This window comes from Carassius auratus, chromosome 22 (genome assembly GCF_003368295.1).
Source record: "Carassius auratus strain Wakin chromosome 22, ASM336829v1, whole genome shotgun sequence".
Taxonomy (NCBI): Eukaryota; Metazoa; Chordata; class Actinopteri; order Cypriniformes; family Cyprinidae; genus Carassius; species Carassius auratus.
The window spans coordinates 15,298,764-15,319,541 of NC_039264.1; the positions used below are offsets into that span (position 1 = coordinate 15,298,764).

At 37.0% G+C, this 20,778-nt stretch overlaps 1 protein-coding gene across 2 annotated transcripts in view; it reads left to right on the plus strand.

The window, feature by feature from the left end:
* The window catches only part of rnf123 (ring finger protein 123), a 124,574-nt gene that overhangs the window by 94,839 nt on the left and 8,957 nt on the right, over positions 1-20,778 (plus strand). For both annotated transcript variants that reach the window (XM_026197904.1, XM_026197905.1), the window contains exon 37: positions 13,991-14,085. In XM_026197904.1, the coding sequence (XP_026053689.1) occupies positions 13,991-14,085 (95 nt within the window). The remainder of the gene's footprint in view (positions 1-13,990; positions 14,086-20,778) is intronic.

Sequence of the window (20,778 nt, forward strand, 5' to 3'; positions counted from 1 at the left end):
ATATATATATATATATATATATATGTGTGTGTGTGTATATATATATATATATATATATATATATATATATATATATATATATATATATATATATATTAGTACAAATCAGTAGTCGTGCAACTCCTAAAAAAAAAAATTATATATATAATTTTTTATTTATTTTTTCTGGTTTACTTCATTGCATATATTCATGATTTACATTCACACATATTCACTTTTGTGTCTATTCATCCAGGTAAAAAATTGTATATGTTATATTATATTATAAATTTAGAAATGTACATTTATTCTATACAAAATGTATATATTACATAATACTACTACTACTACTACTACTACTACTACTACTACTACTAATAATAATAATAATAATAATAATAATAATAATAATTATTATTATTATTATTATTATTATTATTATTATTATTATTATTACATAAATTCCTTTTGCAATAACATAATTAAATCTGGACGTCATGTTGAAAAGAAAGCTCAGTCCATGCTGTCATGCTCAGATTGCCAGAGGGCTGAAGGACTTGCATGTACACACAGCTACAGCAGCCATATATAATGAATGAGTGCTGGAGGCAGTGCAGATTTATTGTGCCGAACGACATTTATACCAAAGAAATCAGAGGAACAGATAAATTAATGAGGAAAGGTGGGCCGTAGGTGGTCCGCATTAGCACTTTAAAGGGTATGTCCATCGTCAAGTGCTCGAACCGACCTGTGCACAATCTAATGACAGGTCAAAATACCACAGCCTTCCTCAAACCAACGCAGCAGGACCGTCCTGCCTCATTATCCCAGTGCCTTTGACGGAGCTTCCACAGGGATGCTAATAGCCATAATGGCAATCAGCCGTGCTCCTATCACAAGGCCGTCTGGTTTGAATGGGATGCAGCATTGATCCAGCTGCACGGCTTTTGACATGGATCCTCCAGGGCGAGTCGAAGGACTAATTAAAAAGATTCCCGGTGCTCCTCTGAAGGACTGTGCTGTGTGTGGGAGGCTCGTGGAAAGTTACTTGTGTGGCCCATTCAAGAGTTGTTTTAGCCAAAATTCTGTCATTATTTACTCCCCTTCATTGCATCCCAGACCCATTGGCCTTATATCTTTTATGAGAGAAAAGAATATATATTGGAGAAGGTTGGCGCTTCTTTTTATAATGGGAACTTTTAAAGCACTAAAGTTATCCATTACACTTATGCACTATATTCCAAGTCTGCTGAAGCCTTACAGTAGAATAGCGTGAGAAAAATAATATTTGTTAGTATGTTTTGTTAGCTACAATACAATGTGGCATGACATTTAATTAAAATAAAGTGCATCAAAATGTGTCCAATATTTTAAAATTGTAAAATACTGTACTTTGCAGTGTGCCAAGTTAGTATGACTCCTTTATATTTTAAATAATGTATTATATTAAAATAATATATAAATATAATATAATATTCGTTAACGAAAAATGTTTATGTGACCAAGACGAGACGTTGACGAGCTAAAAATAGTATCTGATGACAAAATTATGATGAAATTTATGCCGCTTCTTCGTTAACTAGACGAGACTGGACTATAATGTTATTTGATGACTACCGGACATTCAACATGCATCCTATAGGCTGTTGTCCTTCAAAATGTGCTTCCCTGTCATTTGATTGCGATCGGATTGGGCCGTTTGCATATCTAGTCAGTATAGCAGCCGCGGTGGATGGATAGGCTAATAAAACGTGAACTAGTGATCTGAAACAATGGCCTCAGCACCTGAAGGAGTAGGGACAAGGTGACCAGATGTCCCGTTTTTCCCGGGAGTCACAATTCGTTGTCGATTAACATAAAGTTACTGAAGGTGGGATAGGCGAAATCACGCTGATAGAAGTGCCCACTCTCGCGCACGCTCCACTTCCTCAGTTCAAACATACAGCGCGCGATCAGTTCTCAGCGCTCAAACACACACACACAGCAGTCCAAATGTTTATAGTGTAGAGTATCTCACGTAAATACAGTCGGTTATGGATTAAGTGAATGTGAACAGGTGGGTGAAAACTGAACGTGTGTCAGTATTTCATGCATGCCTTCCATCTTAAAGGGACAGCATTCCAAATTAAATACCTATGTCTTTAATTTTAACCAACAAAAGATGTTAAATAAATGTATTCATGTTAAGTAAAACTACAGCATCTGAAAAATGAGTTTAATTTGTATCTCTATTGTGTTTGTCTTATTGTGCTTCTTTAAATATATATATATATATGAGTGGTGGGCCGTTATCGGCGTTAACGTGCTGCGTTAACGCGAGACTCTTATTGGGCGATAAAAAAAAAATATTGCCGTTAATCTATTCTCAAATTTGGGTTGGGAGCTGGGTCTATACTAAGCAAGCTATGATGACTTTCACCTTGATATTTTATATAACCAACTGGCTTAGGCTAGAGGTCTTCACAGTGTACCCGAGACCCGTCGACCCCGGACCCGACCCGGGACCTGTACGGGTTCAGGTCTATATTTTAAATCATCAGCCGGGTCCGGGTCGGGTCACGGTATTAATGCTTGCAGACTTGACACACTCATGTTTAATATATTTCAAATCAGCAACACAATCTGAGATGAACTGTCACATGAATGTTTTCTATTACGCTCAAATTGCGTTAAAGCATTTTAGGTTGATACAGCTAGCACGCATGTGCAGTCTCAAGCGCATTTCATGTTTCTATGGCAACCAGTGAGGGACACTTCGACTGCCAAACCACGTTTTACATTTTCTCCAATTTTTATAATATTATAAATGAACTGTTTAATCTTACAGTTTTAGTGGTTCAGATTCAGACTCTATGCAGAGCAGAGAGCACAGACAGAGATCAGATGATAGTAAATAAGTAACGTCAGCGGCCATGGCATTGCACGAGCGATCGTTATTATAATTCAAAAGGGCAAACAGTCTAAGTTATTATGCGAATTAACTCGAGTCAGAATGTACATGTGCACAGTAGCATTTGTCATCCGTCATCAAGTGGACTTCTGAAGCTGAAATAATGAGTGGATTCAGCTTGGACTTGGAATAACGAGAGGAATAACATGAATAACTTTCTTGTCGGAGGATTGTAATGCATCACAGGCAGTCAGGTACAAGGAAGAGAGACTACAGCTTCTTAAATTAGGTAAGACAAAAAGCTGTATTCTTCGCAACAGGTTTTATTGCAATTTAAGGTGGAATATGTGAACGTCGGGTCTGTGTCTTCCCGGCGGGTTCGGGTCCAGATTTCAAATAATATACGGGTCTGGGTCGGGTCCGGGTAGGCATTTCTCGGATCTACACGGGTCCGGGTCCAGCTTTTGAAATATTAGACGGGTCCGGGTCGGTTCGGTGTAGTACATTACGGGTCTCTGTCGGTTTCGGGCATGAATTTTTGGACCCATGAAGACCTCTAGCTTAGGCCAGCCTAAAAAGATGCTCAGGACAGTTGACGGGCCACTGCTGCGCATCGTCACGAAAGCTTATCTTTCTCACATGTTTTTACGCCTTACCGCTCATCGATTTAAACATTAAAGCATCCAAACACAAGACACGGAAAAGCTGAACAGAGTAGCTGGTTACTCGCACGCTGTGTTCGATGCGGAGAGAGAGAGAGAGCCGCGTATCACGGACAGCGACACTGAACCGAGCTCTCTTCTGCGAAGAGAAAGGCGTCTCAAAACACTTGAACATCGAATTTGCTTATTTTTGCTCTTGTGCCGACAAATACATACAAAATATGTCAAAATATCCACCTTGGAAATTATACTCGAAAAAACTCAGTTATTTCTTAAGTGAAAGTAAACAGTTGAGGAAAAAAATGGGATGTGTATTATATTGGATGCGTTCATCGTCTCTTAAAGTTACCGCGCCTAATTTTGCTACTTGCTGCTGTAATGTTAATCCAAGAAAATGAAAGAAAATCATTCACTGCTCTTTACTTTGTAGTTTTAACAGTCAAACCAAAAATTATTCAAACACCAGGTATAATTTTTGATATATATAGCAAAACTGTAATAATGTGAGAAATGTTGAAGGTGTCTGAATAAATGTAGGTTTGATTGCACCACCTAGCTTGATAAACCCCTTCTCAAAGACTTACTGTTTGTCAATTTTATTTGGGTAACACACATATTCTGAATTCCTTCGGCATAATTCGAATGAGCCACTTTAATCTAGATTAATCTAGATTAATTTCAAGATCACAGTGAGATTAATCTAGATTAAAAAAAATAATAATCTATGCCCACCACTAATATATATATATATATATATATATATATATATATATATATATATATATATATATATGTGTATATGTATATGTATATATATATATATATATATATATATATATATATATATATATATATATATATATGTATATGTATGTGTATATATATATATATATATATATATATATATATATATATATATATATATATATATATATGTATATATATATGTATATGTGTGTGTGTGTGTGTGTATAAATATAAAATAGCTACCATAATAAATTTTGGTAAGTACAGTTTGGCTAAAACTATTGACTAAAAGTAATGACTAAAAGTTGACAAAAATGCAATGACTTTTCGTCGACTAAAACTAGACTAAAACTATGAAAGACTCAAATGACTAAAAGGTGACTAACTGATATGTGATCAAACTGAATCAAATTAAACTTCAATACTCAACTTATTTGTATTTCTTAATTTTCTTCAGAATGTTTTTGTTTTATTTTAATTTAAAACATTTTAAAAAGAATCAAACTAAATCTAAAAAAATCTGTAGTAGTCTTTTTTTTTGATAGTCTCATTGTCAGGGTTCTTCCATGAAATCTTCAGGAGGCGTTCATAGATCTCCAAAATTACCTTTTTATTAACTGCCACACTTATATACAGTTCACAATAGTAGCCAGAAAATATAGAAAACAAAATAAAAGAAAGAAAAGAGAAAGAAAAAAAACTAACTGATAAATAAAATTAACATGCTACTGAGTTCTGGGCCTCAGATGTTACTCCAGGGATCCCTCACCAGAACTGACTCAGCCCTAGACAAAAATCACACCCTTTAACAAACCAGAGCAAACCATTGTATAATTACAGGGGGACTCAAGTCTGTACATCAAACCTAAATGAAAAAGAAAAGAATATACACACAAATAAACTCTATAAACATTAGATTCCATACCATAAAGCAATAATAAAATAAAATGGAAAGAATGCCCTTTATTATGACAATCTTACAATTAACCAACAATTAACAAACCCCTGTGGTACCCAAACTACATTTCCCATAATTCCTAAGACAGAATATAAAAGGAAATCAGGAAATGCAGCGCTCTTTTAATTACACCTTGGTTCCATGCTGCAGTCATGGATCCCGGCAGAACCACGGGTAAGACTCAAATCTTTAAACTAATTAAAGAAAATACCCCATATCTTGTGCAGTTGTGATTTTATTCGATTCCTAGCGTGCACTCTAGTAACGAATTATGTTGCTCTTTGATCTTAAATGAGACAACATGCACAACTAACACTAAATATTTGGGGTAAATCTTAGGGAGACAAAATAAATGCATTAAATTTATAAACAAACTATTAATCCCTTAAACAAATCAATTTCTCCTACAAAAGAAAGAAACTAGAAACCTACAACAAAATAAACTAGCCCGATTTATCCTGCAAGTGTGGCCTTAGCCATCACACTCATTGTCCATTTATTTTATTAATAAATATATATTTTTTTTATTTCTAAAGAGTAGGCTTGGGGCACTGTGTGGCCGAGCAAATAATGTCAGAATGTTCATATTTGGACAAGCAATTAATTTAAGTTTGTGTGAGATTCACCAGTTGATTGATGTGTTTTGATCTGTGTTAATGATGTGCTTTCAAACCTGAAAGGGTTTCCCCAGTGATAAAGGTCACAAGTTTTATTAACACAGCTCATAAATATTCCATGCAAATATCAGTGCAGCATTCATAATGTGCAGGTGTAACGTGTGCACTGCAGCAGATGCTGATCGCAAAGCTCTCCAGACAATCACTAACCCGAGGAAACGTGCTAGACATTCACGTACCGTGAATTATTGGCAAAGTGCATGCTTTAGAAGTCATCAAACACAGAGGACTCAAATCTTGCCAATTAAGAAAAATCAGACTCTCTTGTTCTGCTTGGGTGGCGTGAGCTGAAGCTGAACAGTAAATGAATGCCACTTAACTCAAGCGCTTTGCTAGCAGCCTGACAACTTGCAAGTTACATGCTAGTCATCATGTTACTGTTTACATTTACCTTTAATCATTTAGCAGATGCTTTTATCCAAAGCGACTTTCAAATGAGAACAATAGAAGCAGTCAGACCAACTAGAGAACAACAACAGTATACAAGTGCTATGAAAACTCTCAGTCTACACATAGCTGTTTTTTTAAAGAATAGAATAGAATAGGTAAGTGCTAATTTTAGTTGGTAAAGTGCTGGCTACCGTCGGATCATCTGGTTGGAATGAGAAGTAGAATTGAGTGACATGACCATAGCAGTGATAAGAAAAGCCATGCTTCTGAATGGCAGATCCTAATGACATTATGTACATGGAGAAGAGAAGTGGACCAAGCACTGAGCCTTGAGGAACCCCAGTAGCAAGAAGTTGTGGCTTAGGAACCTCGCCCCCTCCAAGACCTACCAGAGAGGTAGGACTTGAACCACAGGAGTGCAGATCCAAAGATGCCCATCTTTCTGAGTGTGACAAGGAGAATCTGGTGGTTAATTGTGTTAAAAGCAGCAGACAGATCCAGCAAGATGAGTACTGAGCATTTGGAAGTCTTGCCAGTCGCAGGGCAAGCCAGACTGGTTGCTGTCCAGGAGGTTGAACACAACTGGCTCAAGTGACTTTGCAGTGATTGGTAGAAGGGATACCGATCTGTAGTTTTTTAAAAGTGCTGGATTTAGAGAGGGTTTTTTAAGCAGTGGGCTTACCCAAACCTGCTTAATTGCTTTGAGAAATTTACCAGAGTGAAGAGTGGTGTTGATAATATGAGTAAGGGAAGGTATGACTGAAGAAGAAATGGCCTGAAGGAGGTGAGGGCCAAGTATCAAGTTGACAGGTAGTAGGATGATTGGAAAGTATAAGTTTGTAAACACCCATTTCCGAGAGTGGAAAGGAGAAGAGGGAATATGTATTAGTCGTTAAGAAGTTATTATCACTCTGCAGTGTGGAGAATTGGTCACTGATGGTTCTTGTCTTATTTGTGAAGAAAACTGCAAAGTCATCAGTTGTAAGAGTTAATTAAGAAGGAGGGGGAGGAGGACACAGAGAAAGTTTTGAAACGTGTGCAAGAGTCAGAACCGTTATTAATTTTGTTGTGGTATTATGTTGTTTTAGCACACAGTGACTGACACACTGAGGTCGGTAGAGTTTTTTGATTTGCGTCATTTCCTCTATGCAGCCCTGAGTTTAGAGCAGTGTTCATGGAGAACATCGGACAGTCAGGGGACATATGGAGTGGTGCGTGCTGGTCTAGATTACAGTGGGCAAACGTTGTCAAAGCAAGAGGTTAGAGTGGATCAAAGTTTGTGTCCAGTGCTGAAAACTGAGAGGGTGAAGGAAGTGAGGATGAAACCATAGAGAATAAGGCGAGAAGGAAAGAGTGAACATAATTTACGTCAAAACATGACCTTCGGAAGAGTGTGTGCTGTGTCAGGAGTGTGAGGTTAGAAGTGATGAGGAAGTGGTCTGAGGTTTTAAGTGGAGTAACTAAAGTGTTGTCAGTGGGGCAACAGTGTGTGTAGATGAAGTCCAGTTGGTTACCTGATTTGTGAGTAGCTGTAGTAGATGCTCGCTTGAGATGAAAATGACGCGAGCAGAGTGTTGAAGTCAGCAGCCTGGGGTTTTTCTAGGTGGATGTTGAAGTCACAGAGCAGTACCAGAGGAAAGTTTTATTCTCAGGGAAATCATCAGGAAAGTTTGATAGTAACGCATCAAACTCCTCCAAGAATTTTCCCAGTTGACCTCGGGATGATAAGCCTGTCTCTAACGTACAGTGCATGGTCTTCGAGTGTTAGTAGTAATAGTAGAGCTTTGAAAGCACATAGTGAGTACAGTTGTCCTAAATAAGTCCTTGAACACAAGCTGTACAAAAAGTAAAGTGTCTTGCTCGTTGGAGTCGCGCAGGCAGATTCGATGGTCTTTGCACTCATCAGTTTTCACACAAGGAGGCTTCACACAAGGGCTGCTGCAGTGAAGCTAACAATTTTCCTACTTGCCTGAGTACTTGTCATTGAAGTCAGCTGGCCACGTCTTACTATTAAGCAAACCAAAACTGGAAAGTCCCTTGATAGGCACGAGAACAAATGCACATATTTACCACAGTAGAACATAGTAAGTGAAACCAAGTTTCTTAGCAATGTCAACCATGCTGAAATCTAATGAGAAAAACAAGGCAAAACACTTACAAACTGTTGTCCTTTCCTGTTTCTCGATTGCTGCTTCTAACAAGGGCTTACGAACAGGTGAATAAGTACTTTAACTGGCTTTGGCCATTCCTTACTATTTAGCAAACAGAAACTGGAAAGTCCTGTGATAGGCACAAGAACAAACATGACTTGAACACATTTACCACGGTAAAACACAGTAAGTGAAACATGAATAATGAATAACTAAAGCATAATATTAATACTATATTTATTAAAATAGTGTTCTGTTTGTATTATTATTTTAGGTTTTCACAACAAGAACAAAAGCTTTTTAAAAGCTAATACCTTTTTTAATTAATGTGAAATGTATTTATACACACAACTGTTCCCTTTCAAGAGAACTTCGAAATTCGTAATGGCAGCGGACGAGAGAGAGCCTCGGGAGGATGATGTTATATTTTTAACACTTTCTGATACTGAGGTTAGTACTCTGCTGGGTTTTTACCCAGGGAAAGCAGGAGATATTTGAGTATGGTGAAGAATCTGAAGCTGAGCCTTCTCAATTCTCCTGCCCCGCATATGTAGAGCTGTTGGAGGTTATGGATTGTGCCACGGCAAAGTTGGACTTGCCATGAAAGTGCACTAACAAGGTGATGCTGTGAAGCCAAAAAAAAAAACCTTGATGAGCGTTATCTTTCTGACCATAGCCCTCCAGCTCAGGTGAGCCTTCCATTTCTGCATGATCTCCATACAGATATCAAAAAGAAATGAAAGAGGCCATTTTCTTCTCGCATCCATTGGTTTCGGAATAAGAGTAAATCTGCCGACATCGACCATCAGACTGATCTGTTAAGAGACCTGGATAGAGCCAAGGGCCTTTCTCTTGATCAGGTAACCGAGCTACGCTGCACCACAGATCTCTCTCCATGCTACCAAGCAGGCTGTCTCTGCCATGGGCAGGACTATGGTGGCAATGGTGGCGGCAGAGAGACATCTGTGGATGAACCTGGCAGACATTGGGAAGAAAGAAAAGGCTTTCTTCTTGATACTCAGGTTTCACCTTCTGAACTTTTTGGTATTTCCGTTGAGACAGTGATTGAGAAGTTCATAGAGATGATAGAGAAGTTCATAGCGCTCTGCTGCTTTTAGATCCTTCGTTCCACAAAGGTCCAGGTCTGAGCCAGAACAACATAGGGGTCCTGGCCTGTCTCGATCTGAGGATCATAGACGGGCACAGAAGACTAGTTTCGCGACTCGTGCTCCTCCCCCACCTGCGGGCAGGGGTAAGAGGAATCATGGTTCATGAACCTAAGGGATGTGATCCAGACGAGGCTGCGTTCTTGTCCTAATCAGACTGATACCGAGGTATCTACTCGTTCCCTTTAGGGATTTTTAACTGCTGCTTTTATCCTCCCCTTTCTAATTCCCCTGTAACCACCAGCTCTCCACCTGATCGAGATTAGGCGGAAACCTCCTATGCTGGACCTGGAATGTTTTTGGCTTGTTCTATGTTCATAGCAACCACCCTACTGATGGTCCGGACTAAAAGGAGGCGCCCCTTGAGCGGGGCTCCAGCACAGGTCTTCTTGTATTATGCTGCCTCAGGTGATGCTCCCCTCGCCCGAGATTTGTAAAATTTGAGCTTGCCTCACCCGTGCAGTTCAGCGCATCTGTGATGCTTAGAAACCTTTAGGTACACACGCTAAGCTTTATGTACTTTCTCAAAACCACATGGTGATCAGTGTGCACGTTAACACTTTGCGCACTTTCTAAATTCCACGTAAGTGGTAAGTGTGCACGCAAGACTCTGTGCACTTTCTGAAATCCTGTATGGTGAGGGTTATGCGCTCCGCTTCAGTCCCTTTATTGAGATGAAGAGTCGCCTATGAGAGCGCTAATCTCAGCTTGGAGTTCTCCTCTCATATGAGACTGAGTTCTCTGTTTTTTTTTTTTCCCAGAGTGCTCCAGTATTATTTCCATAGATTGAGTTGATGACTCTCAAACATACTGTTTTGAGATGCACCATTCCATCTATGAGCTGCTCTATCAGAGTGCCACGAATCCCCTCCTGTATTTGAAACAGTGTTTGAAAATCCATGCTATGGTAAGTGTGCACGTGAAGTCTTTGCACACTTTCTGAAATCCACACTGTGGTAAGTTTGCATGCTAGTATTCTGTGTTCTTTCTAAAATCCTATATGGTGAGGGCTTCGCCGCGGTTGCTTCGTGCCCTTTCTTGAGTTGGTAAAAGCCCCATTCTTCTTGGGCGCCAATCCACTTATATATCCTCGGATACCTATATAAACAAGGTGTTGCTACTAGAGAACTGTTGAGACAGCTCTTTCAGCAAGCTTTTGCGAAAGCTAGCGGTAGCCCCTGTGTGACAGGCAAGACTTGGTATAAAATACTAGGTTCTTAGCCGTATCCCTTTAAAGTAATCTTTCCTGATTCCAAGCCTTCAGCTCTACCCTGGGCAGAGGCCCTAACAATTAAGTTGGGTATGTAGCTTAGACCTTTGGCCGTAAGGGGTACTGTCACAGACAGCCGTCTAAATGTCCAAGGGGAAATCCCGTGGAAATGGTAGAGTTGGTACTTAGTGCTCGCCATAATTCTGGCCTGCACTCCCCTCAGCATAGTGGCGTGGGTATACTGTTCCCGATAGCGACCCCTAGAGGACACAGTTTGAAGTTCCCTTGAAAGGGAACATCTCAGGTTACGAATGTAACCATGGTTCCCTGAGTAGGGAACGGGACACTGTGTCCTCTAGCTCCCTGCCATGCTTCGGACACAAGCTTCAGACAAAGAAGTGAATGATGCATTCTCCTAGTGCCTGTTAATAGTTGCGCCGGTAGTAACGTCAAAGGCGGTAGCCGGCCAACAAGTTGGTGTATTTTAAATGTATGCTTCAGACACAGGTCACAACGAGGTGTTCCCCATAGCACCCCCTAGAGGACGCAGTGTCTCATTCCCTACTCAGGGAATCATAGTTAAATTCGTAATCTGAGACGTTCTTTCAGGTCCTTCATTTCTCACAGAGAGTGTTATGGCGGATGTCAAAATCCACTGAAATGTAAAAAATAATTCCCTTTTGTGTGTCATAATGTAGTTTTAGGAGCATTTTAGATGAGAATGTATTTGTTTGGAATATGCATTTTTTTTAATAAAGATAAATTATATTTGAAAATTGCTTTAATGTTTAAGGAGATGCAGGCTCCAGGACATCAGGGGTTGTTCAGTGCTCATGAACCCTGTGAGATCAGCCTCACCTCAGCCAGATCTTCTGGAATTTACAGCTGGCTCTGGCCTCTCTATAGTGGTTATACATGAGATATATTTTGTTTGGGGTAAATATATAATGGGCAGTCTTTGTCTCATTAGTCTTTTATTTGTTCCAGAGCAAATAGATTTTGCTGAGGGCACTGCCTTTGATCTTTTGACTGAATTTCCTAGCAATATGACATTGTATTATATATATATATATATATATATATATATATATATATATATATATATATATATATATATATATATATATATATATATATATATATATATATATAAATATTTTCGTTAAATTATAACGATAAAAAACTGTTAAACATAATATAATAAAATATTTAGAATATACAGGTACATTTGACTGGTATATATACAGGTACATTTGATAGACACTGTCAGTAGAGAGAGAACTAAAAGGCATGCAAGTGTGGCATCTGTCAGCAGTTGTAACTGAAGCACGCAAACCAGCCAAACCTTGCCACCTTGTTTCCACCTGCCGTGTGATTCTACCTACATTTTAACATCAGAACTGTGGCTTCAGATGCCGTAACGTAGTGTTTTTCCACTTCGTCAATCCACTCGCTATCAAGATGCCGGCTGTCTTTAATGTTCATCAGTCCAAAACATTGGACGGAGCAGTGATGATTGGCAATGTCAGGACCAATTTTGGCAGTTGCAGACTAGATAAGCATGAAATTGCTGTGGGCAAAGTAAAAGCTGAAGGAAAAACGAGACTTCCAGACCTTTGGCGCTTGCAACGTGAGTCTAAAATTATCAAGCTGATCCCAATGCATTCATGATGAGCCTGGCTAATGGATGGAGGGTGATGGGGAGGGTCTTTCACACCGTTTCCCTCCGGCAATTAAACCGAATGAGTGATGGATGGAAAAATGACGTAAATGCAATTAGAAAGTCTTTTCTTTGGCATATATCTTTTTTGATTGTGTCAGTCATATATGCATACATACATATGAGTGAAGTGCATAATTTCTGATCTTTTTTATTATAAAATAATTATTTTATTATACGAATGTGCATTGAAATTGCTTTAAGTGGGTTATCATTCTCTAATTATTTAGATGTATTCATTCGTATTGTTATGATTATGATTATTTATTTTTTATTGAGATTTAAACATCACCCAAAAGATTAATAAATTAACTTTCCATACATGTATGGTTGGTTAGAGTAGGGCAATATTTGGCAGAGGTACAGCTATTTGAAAATCTGGAATCTGAGGGTGCAAAAGAAAATTTCCTTTGAAGTTGTTCAAATTAAGTCCTTAGCAATGCATATTACTAATACAAAATTACGTTTTTATATATTTACAGTAAGAAGTTTACAAAATATCTTAATTGAACATGATCTGTGCTTAATCGATTAATTTGCTTAATAAAATTTGGCACAAAAGAAAAATCTGTAATTTTGACCCATACAATGTATTGTTAGATATTGCTACAAATACAACCCAGTGACTTAAGACTGCAGGGCCACATATGCACATGAAAAAATGCCACATTGCTTTGAAATTCTAATTTATATGTTGCACGCAAATATATAAATATATTTTATAGCATCAATGCTGGTTTCTGAGTATCCAGAGCATTTTAGTAAGAAACAAATTATCTACCAAATCAGATACAAGTAACAGTTTAGCGCATATTCTGTTTCATAGCAACCAAAGTGTCTCAACTGAATAAAACGCAGCCCACAAATAGCGCTCTCAAGTGCTCACAGGTGGACGTATTCAGCAGAGCGCCTGTGGTGGACACAGAGCCTAAATGTTCTTAATCTTTAAAAATATTTTGTACAAAAAAATCTCTACATTGGAAACATAGTTATTGAATTATTTTTCTAGATGCGCATTTAAAAAGTCACTGCTTTATGATTATGATTTCTATGTTGCTTGCAAATATAAAGTGAACTTTTCTCCTTGTTGTTTTTTTTTTTTTTTACATATGCGATAAAACACTGCTTTTATTTTTTATTTACTTTTTATATATATATATATATATATATATATATATATATACACAAATTTGTGTTCTGTTAAAACGTTATATGTTAATTTATATTTTCTATAAATGGATGGATCACAGGAAGGATGCATACGGATGACTTCTGCCAGCTAAGAATGGCGTTCCGCACTGATGCTGAATATCCGGTCCATGTCTAGTCATGCTATTTTCATCTGCATTGTGCAAAACTCACCAATGAGCAATTTCCTCAAATGTATCTTGTGTCAGTATGGTGTGTAAAGTCTGACATTTGTTGTATTTGTTTTGCCTAGATACGGACTACATCAGCACGGAGGAAGAGCAGAAAGTAGAACAGATGCTAACTTTCCTGACGGAGGAGTCCAAGCAGGCAGCTGCCAGCACTGCGGTGAGTACAGCTTCCCACACAGGTTTAGCAAACCAAAACCATCCTCTCCATCGTACCATGATGAGAGTCAAACTTTGACACCGATGGACAGCAATGCGGTGTCTGCTGCCTCATAAAAATTTTAATTATAATTATTTGGTCAACTTACAAAGTTAACATTTGATATTTAAAAATTTATATATTCCAGTATAATGTAAGCTCAGATTAATAAAAACATAAGGTATCGCCTTCTTCTTAAAGGGGTAGTTCACCCGAAAGTTTCTAAGGTGAATGCAATACTTCGGAAAGAAAACACAACATTTCTTGGGAGAACACTTTGTTTTTGGGAAAAGACAGAATGCAAATATTTTGAGAGAGTACAAAGTTTGTTGGCAGAACGTAATACGTTTGTAAGAGAATGCAATGTGTCAGAGAAAACGCCAATGTTTTGTTAGAGATGCAAAACTTTTGCTCGATAACTGTGAGTATCTTTTTCTTGACGAGTGATCTTTATCTATTTTCGTGAGAAAATGCAAAGTTACTTGGGGAAATGCAATACATTCTTGCAAGAACATGCCAAGTTTTTCAGGAGAACAATACTTTTGTGAGAGAACAATGCAGTACTTTTGGCACCAAATTTCTTTCAAAAACAGTATTATCATGCAAAAACACAAGATTACTCGGGAGAATGTAATACTTTTGGAAGAACACAATAGTGTTTTTTTTTTTTTTTTTGAGAAAATGCTAAGTTTCTCAGGAGAACGCAGTACTTGTACGAGAGAGTTCAACATTTCTTGTGAGAACGCAACTCTATTGCGAGAGAATGCAAATATTTTGCAAGAGAACAAAGTTTCTCAGGAGAACGCAATACTTTTGCAAGATATTGTAAGAGTTTTCTTTTAGGGCTCTGTAATTCATGCAACAAATTCAAAAACAATGCTTTTACTAGCAACCGCATACATTTAAAAAATATAAAAGCTTCATCAGCAAAGGAGACTACAACAAAAATCTACAACGCTTCAGTGTTCAGTATAACTTGGTTTTGAAAATTCAATACAGCCTAAGATCTTATAACATATTAAACCAAGGGACATTTGAAAGGCTTGTTTCATTCACAAAAAATGAAGTGATTCGTTCACCAATGGTATAATCTTTGAAGAACATTAATCTGTCCTTCTTCTCTGTCCTCCTCCATCTTGTACTCTTCTTTTAATTCGTGATGGATCTACCTGAACCAATGGAAGACAAGGACAGCATCAGTGTCACCATTTCATTGTACAGTAAACGACTACTTTATGGTCCTTCAGTGACCTCAAGCAATAAATCCTGCTATAGCTTTTAACAGCATGAGGGTGGGTGGCAATAAAAGCCTGTTCGTGATTGTCTGAAGTGGAATCACAAAGTTCTCTGAGGTTTCTGTGGCGTCACTTTAATGTAATGGCCAAGCCAATTCAGGATTTTCCACAGCCGCTACTCTGATCTAGCCCCATCCACCGCAGCATTAGACAGCAGAAAGTGAAGCCCTATATCCCCGAGAGCTTCCCCTCTGCAGAGAAATATGATCGCCCATTCCCATCTCCAACAAATACAGCAGCAGCATCAGCAGATCCACCTCAGCACAGAGCAGCCAATTCAATTTAAACAGATAATTCACCTCTGCGTTAAATTGAGTTGTGCAGTCTGCTGCATTGCAACAGCACAAGTAATAAGCATGTTTATTGTCTATAATAGCCATATAACATTTTGATAATCATGTTAAAATAGGATATATAAGTAAATATGGGCTGCTGGCATGACATATAATTATACCAAGGACATTTGTTTTCTAGTATAGTTGAATTTAGCCGGATTTTGTCACAAACATAACATTTATACACTTTCTTTATTTATTTTTTATGTTTTGTTTATGCAAAACAAAACAATCATCAACAACAAAACTCACTTAAACAAATTGCTTTTTGTTGTTTTGCATATTCTTTTGCTTTGTTTTATTTTATTTTTTTTGCTTGCTTGATTTTGTTTTTTTATTTGTTTCGTTTGTCACTTTTTATTTGTTTAATTGATTACGGTTTGCTTTTTAAGTTTTTTGTTGTTTTCTGTCAACATTTATTTCAGATTGTATTTTTGTTTGTGCGTTTCTTTTTTTGTACCTTTTTGTTGCATGCTTGTTTTTTGTTTGATTGTTTGTTTGTTTGTTGTGTGGTGAACAGTGATTATAATTATAGTATTAGGGCTGGTAAGCATTTTTTTAAAAAATCCAATTATTTACATGATGTGGAGATAAATTTATCGAATTAATCGCAAATTAATCACACATCAAATCTGGCTGAGAAATTACTACCAAAATATAATTTAAAGTCATTGTTGTGTAAAACATTAAGCTGGCATTACAAAAATGTAGCTTCAGCAAGAAAATATTTGATTCAAAAAAAAAAAAAAAAAAAAAAAAAAAAATATATATATATATATATATATATATTATATGATAGTTAATGATGAAAAAAAAAACATACCTTTAATAATTTTGCTATTATTATTACTGTGGAAATATGATTATTTTTTTTTTTTTTACATTTTAATTAAAGCTGCGGTAGGGAACTTTAATAATAAACGTTAATAAACAGAACTGCTTGCATCTTGCGGAAGAACATCGTAGCCGGAGCTACTTCTCTCTGTTTATGTCTATGAAGAATCACAAAGGTACTGGGTTACTCCGCCGCGGTACCCCCGAAGCAATCTAAAATAGTTAGTTATTTCCAATGTAGGCGCGTGGCATGCACGCTCATAATGGAAGCGACGTGGGTGCGACGTGCACGTGGTGCGACGCGCCCGTTTTTTTCAGGCGCGTCTGCACCGCATCGAGTTAAAAACATCTCAACTTTTCAGAGAGCCGCAAGCGCACCGCAGGTCATGTGACAAGAACTAACCAATCAGCTTCATCCTTTCCCGTAACAACGTTGAAAACTCAGCCAAGATGAAGGAACAGCTGTTCATAGCTGTATATGGATTGCCATTTTGAAATCCATTTAGTAGCAGAACTACTGCAAGCGATTTTTAGTGCTGCAAATCCATTTATCCTATGCTGAAATTTCCGCATCTTCATGGAGAGAGCAGGTAATGGTTGCTTAGCAAAGGCAGACGCCTCAGGAGCGCTTCTGTCCGAGTGCTTTGGAAAGAAGGAGAAAACGGCGCGCCTAGCGTTTTCCAAGCGTTTTTAGACACGATATGGGATCAGTACGTGGTGTTAAATGTCTTAATGATTACAGCGAGTCATTAATTTATTCATTCATTTGATTCATTCCAATGGCTGATTCATTCAAAGCCTAAATCTACATATAAAAATGAAAAATTGTCTTTGTCAGCTGCTACCCTACCTGTATAAAAAATTTTAAATTATGAAGAATACAGGAAATAACATGTTGGTATCGCAGCAGTCGCTTTTCATTTGCACCACAAGGTGTACAGTTTCACATTTTACCTCTGAGATTAACGTGTTGATTTCACGGTTTACTTCTAAAACTGTCTCTTGTCATTTATTTCTCATTTACTTTTATAGTCCTGGATCAGACTGCAGCGTTTCTGACTCTATATTTTCAGTCAGAGCTGCATCATGTGAATGATATCCCAAAACACATTTGCCCTTCAGAGAATCACTGCCATAATTATACTCAGTTTTCAGTCATTACACTACAGATGGAGAATTGTGCCAAATTACATATGAAATCAAGAGGCAGTGTGAGCCACAGGTAAACCAACAATTTATTTAAATTTGGTAAATCTTATAAGATATTCTTATAATTTTCTGCAAAGTATGTGTTCAGCTGCTTTTTATGCTTGATCTGCTAAAAAAAAAAATATTCTTTTTTTTACTTAAATAAATTAACAGTGTTAATTAATAGAGAGAAAATCAAACCAACCACATTTGTTTTAAGTTATTAAAGCAGAAATACATCATTTCAGCCTCTTATGTCTCTTTAGAGTTAAACTAAGGCTGACAACATGCAGTATTTTCCAATAAACGCAAATCATCTGGTGCAAACCCATTTATGAATGCAGATCACGGTGCTGTGTCTGGTTAACGCTGAGGGAACAAAACAGCGGGGTTTTACATATTTATCATCTGGCCACAATTTAAACAAAAAATACGATTTTCTTGTTGCGTTATGATATTCCTTGTGGCAAGATGATTTGTTTTCATGTCACAAACTTTAATAAACAGAAATATTATTGCTATTGTTCCCCTTGAGGTTTTGAGTGATGACCTGTAGCTAATGCAATATTGTCCATGTGTTTTGGCGGCATCTTTTATAAGCCATTACCATTTATTGCTATAATAATTCTACTTACTCATATTCAACCCTTCATTATAAGTTAATACATTACGTCTCTAAAGATCAAGCTTTCTTAATTGTGACTGTTGTTTCTGTGTAGATGTTCAGCTGGTCTGACCTTCAGTTATTTGATTTCAGTTATTTGATTTGTTGTGAGTGAGGAAACAAAGAATGACTTAATATGTTTATTATAATGGCAGAGAGCTTCTTATTTATCTAGACATTTGTATAAATGCACCTTTAAACATTGCAAGTTGAATAAACATTTGTTTTATGAACTAACAACTTGAATTAACAATTAACGGCGTATATGCGAATTAACATTAACCTACATTAATAAATGTACAACACTTTTCTTAACTGATATCTAATGCATGAACTTTTTCTGAGTGAAAGCTACTGTATTCAACAGGAAAAATATGTAGAGCAGGGTTTGATTTCAATGTAAATAGACAGGATTATGAAAAAGTTAGGGTGTTTCATAATAAAGGCTAGATGTTTATGGGCGGGGCTTAGAAATGAAAGGGCTTAGGGATGTCATATGAAAAGTAAAGTTGCTTTAGACAAAAAAACGAAATTGTTATTATGAACATGAAACTTTGCATAATGCATGTTTTGAGCCTTGCGCATCTTTGGCAGAACAGAATCTAGCTCATTGAGCGAGTGTGATCGTGCGGGTGTTTGTTTCCACACTCACTGACATTTGTTTACACTTCTCTGCCAAGTGCACCTTGCCTCTGACGTCCAGGGTAACAAAGCGTGCGGTCTGTCTTTTGTGCTGCAACAATCTGATCCATGTGTGTGTGTGTGTGTGTGTGTTGGGTCACTCGAGACATATTCTCTGTAAAGTGGTGTCTGATTACCAGTCATTTCTAGCCATGAGCTGCCCTTGCCTCCAATCTGCAGTCAGTGATGATCATTAACAGCCCCTCTGTACGTGTTCCCCTTTTCTCATTGCTAAACGATGCGAAACATCGAACATCTCCAAGACTTGGTTATGTGCTTGTGAGCTTGGTTGGTTGTAACATGTATTATTTCTATAATATTATAGTATTTATTAATATTTCATAATAGTTTGTTTGTTTCCACTGTTCAATTAAATTTTGAATTTTAGTTGAATTTTTAGAAAAAAACGTTATATTATTTAAAGTGATTTTTCATGTAATATTCACATTTATTATTAATTGTATTATGTACTTTTATGTCTTAGTTATCAATAACAACACTGCCCCCCAAACAGGCATTGGTTTAATTGATGACACACCAGCGTGAATTTATTAAGAATAATGTTGGAAGTGTAAAAAACAACAGATTCTGTTTGCTTTCTTCAGGTAAGAATGTTACAAGAAATAGCACTGACTATTATAAAATATTTTGAACCTAGATTAACTAAATTGTGGGTAACAAAGGAATTAAGTGTAAGAAAGAAAGAAAGTAGTTAAATTTTGCAACTAGTTAGCAAAAGTTTGTGAAACTTTTGCTAAAGAAAGAACTAATCACTGGAAGTCTTCATTATGCACTCAAATGTATGTTTTTGCACTAAGAAAGTTTTTTTTAAGTAGTTTTTTTTAAGTAATGTAAATAGTTACATTTTGCAACTAGTTAGAAATTGAAGAACTAATGTTTTTGCAAAAGTTTGCGAAACTCTTGCAAAGTCTTCATTAGACATTCAAATGTATGTTTCTGCAATAAGAAAGTTTTTTGCAACAAGTTCACCTGTGGACAAAATCTCGTCACAAATCTTATCTTTTGAGAGAGAACTAATCACTGGATTCGCAAACATTTGTGAAGCTCTTTAAACACTGTATACATTATTTTTAAAGGCAACTGTAGCAGTTTTGCATACGACATTTGCTCAAGCAGTTGTTTAAACAGGTTGTGTGCTCATTGCATGCTCAAATCAATCGTATCGATCTCTGAATCTCGATCTAGGAAGGAATGTTTCCCCACGGTTTACACTGGACAGTTAGGGATATACAGCAGTGGATTAAGAAAGCCTTTCAGTCATTTCCTGAATTTGAATTGTATTTAAGCTGAGGAAGCCAACAGGTTGCAAAATTGAAATTAAAATGAAAACACCTAAGGAAGCAAGTACATACAAAAAAAAAAAAAAAAAAAAAAATCAATTAAATATCCAATAAAGTTCAAAGTTTTTTATTATTATAATTCTTAATTGGTGCATTGTGAGATGTTTGCTACCTAGGGTTAATTACTATAATAGAGTAAAGTACAAATAGTGTGAAACATTCACATTTTGTAGAAATCTAGTTTAATTTCTTATTTTCTTGCTGCCAGCTGTTTGTATAATGACACTTTATGTGGTGCTAGTGGCAGGCCAGCATATTTATACTGTTTCAGGAAGGAAAACATGTCAGTATCTAGC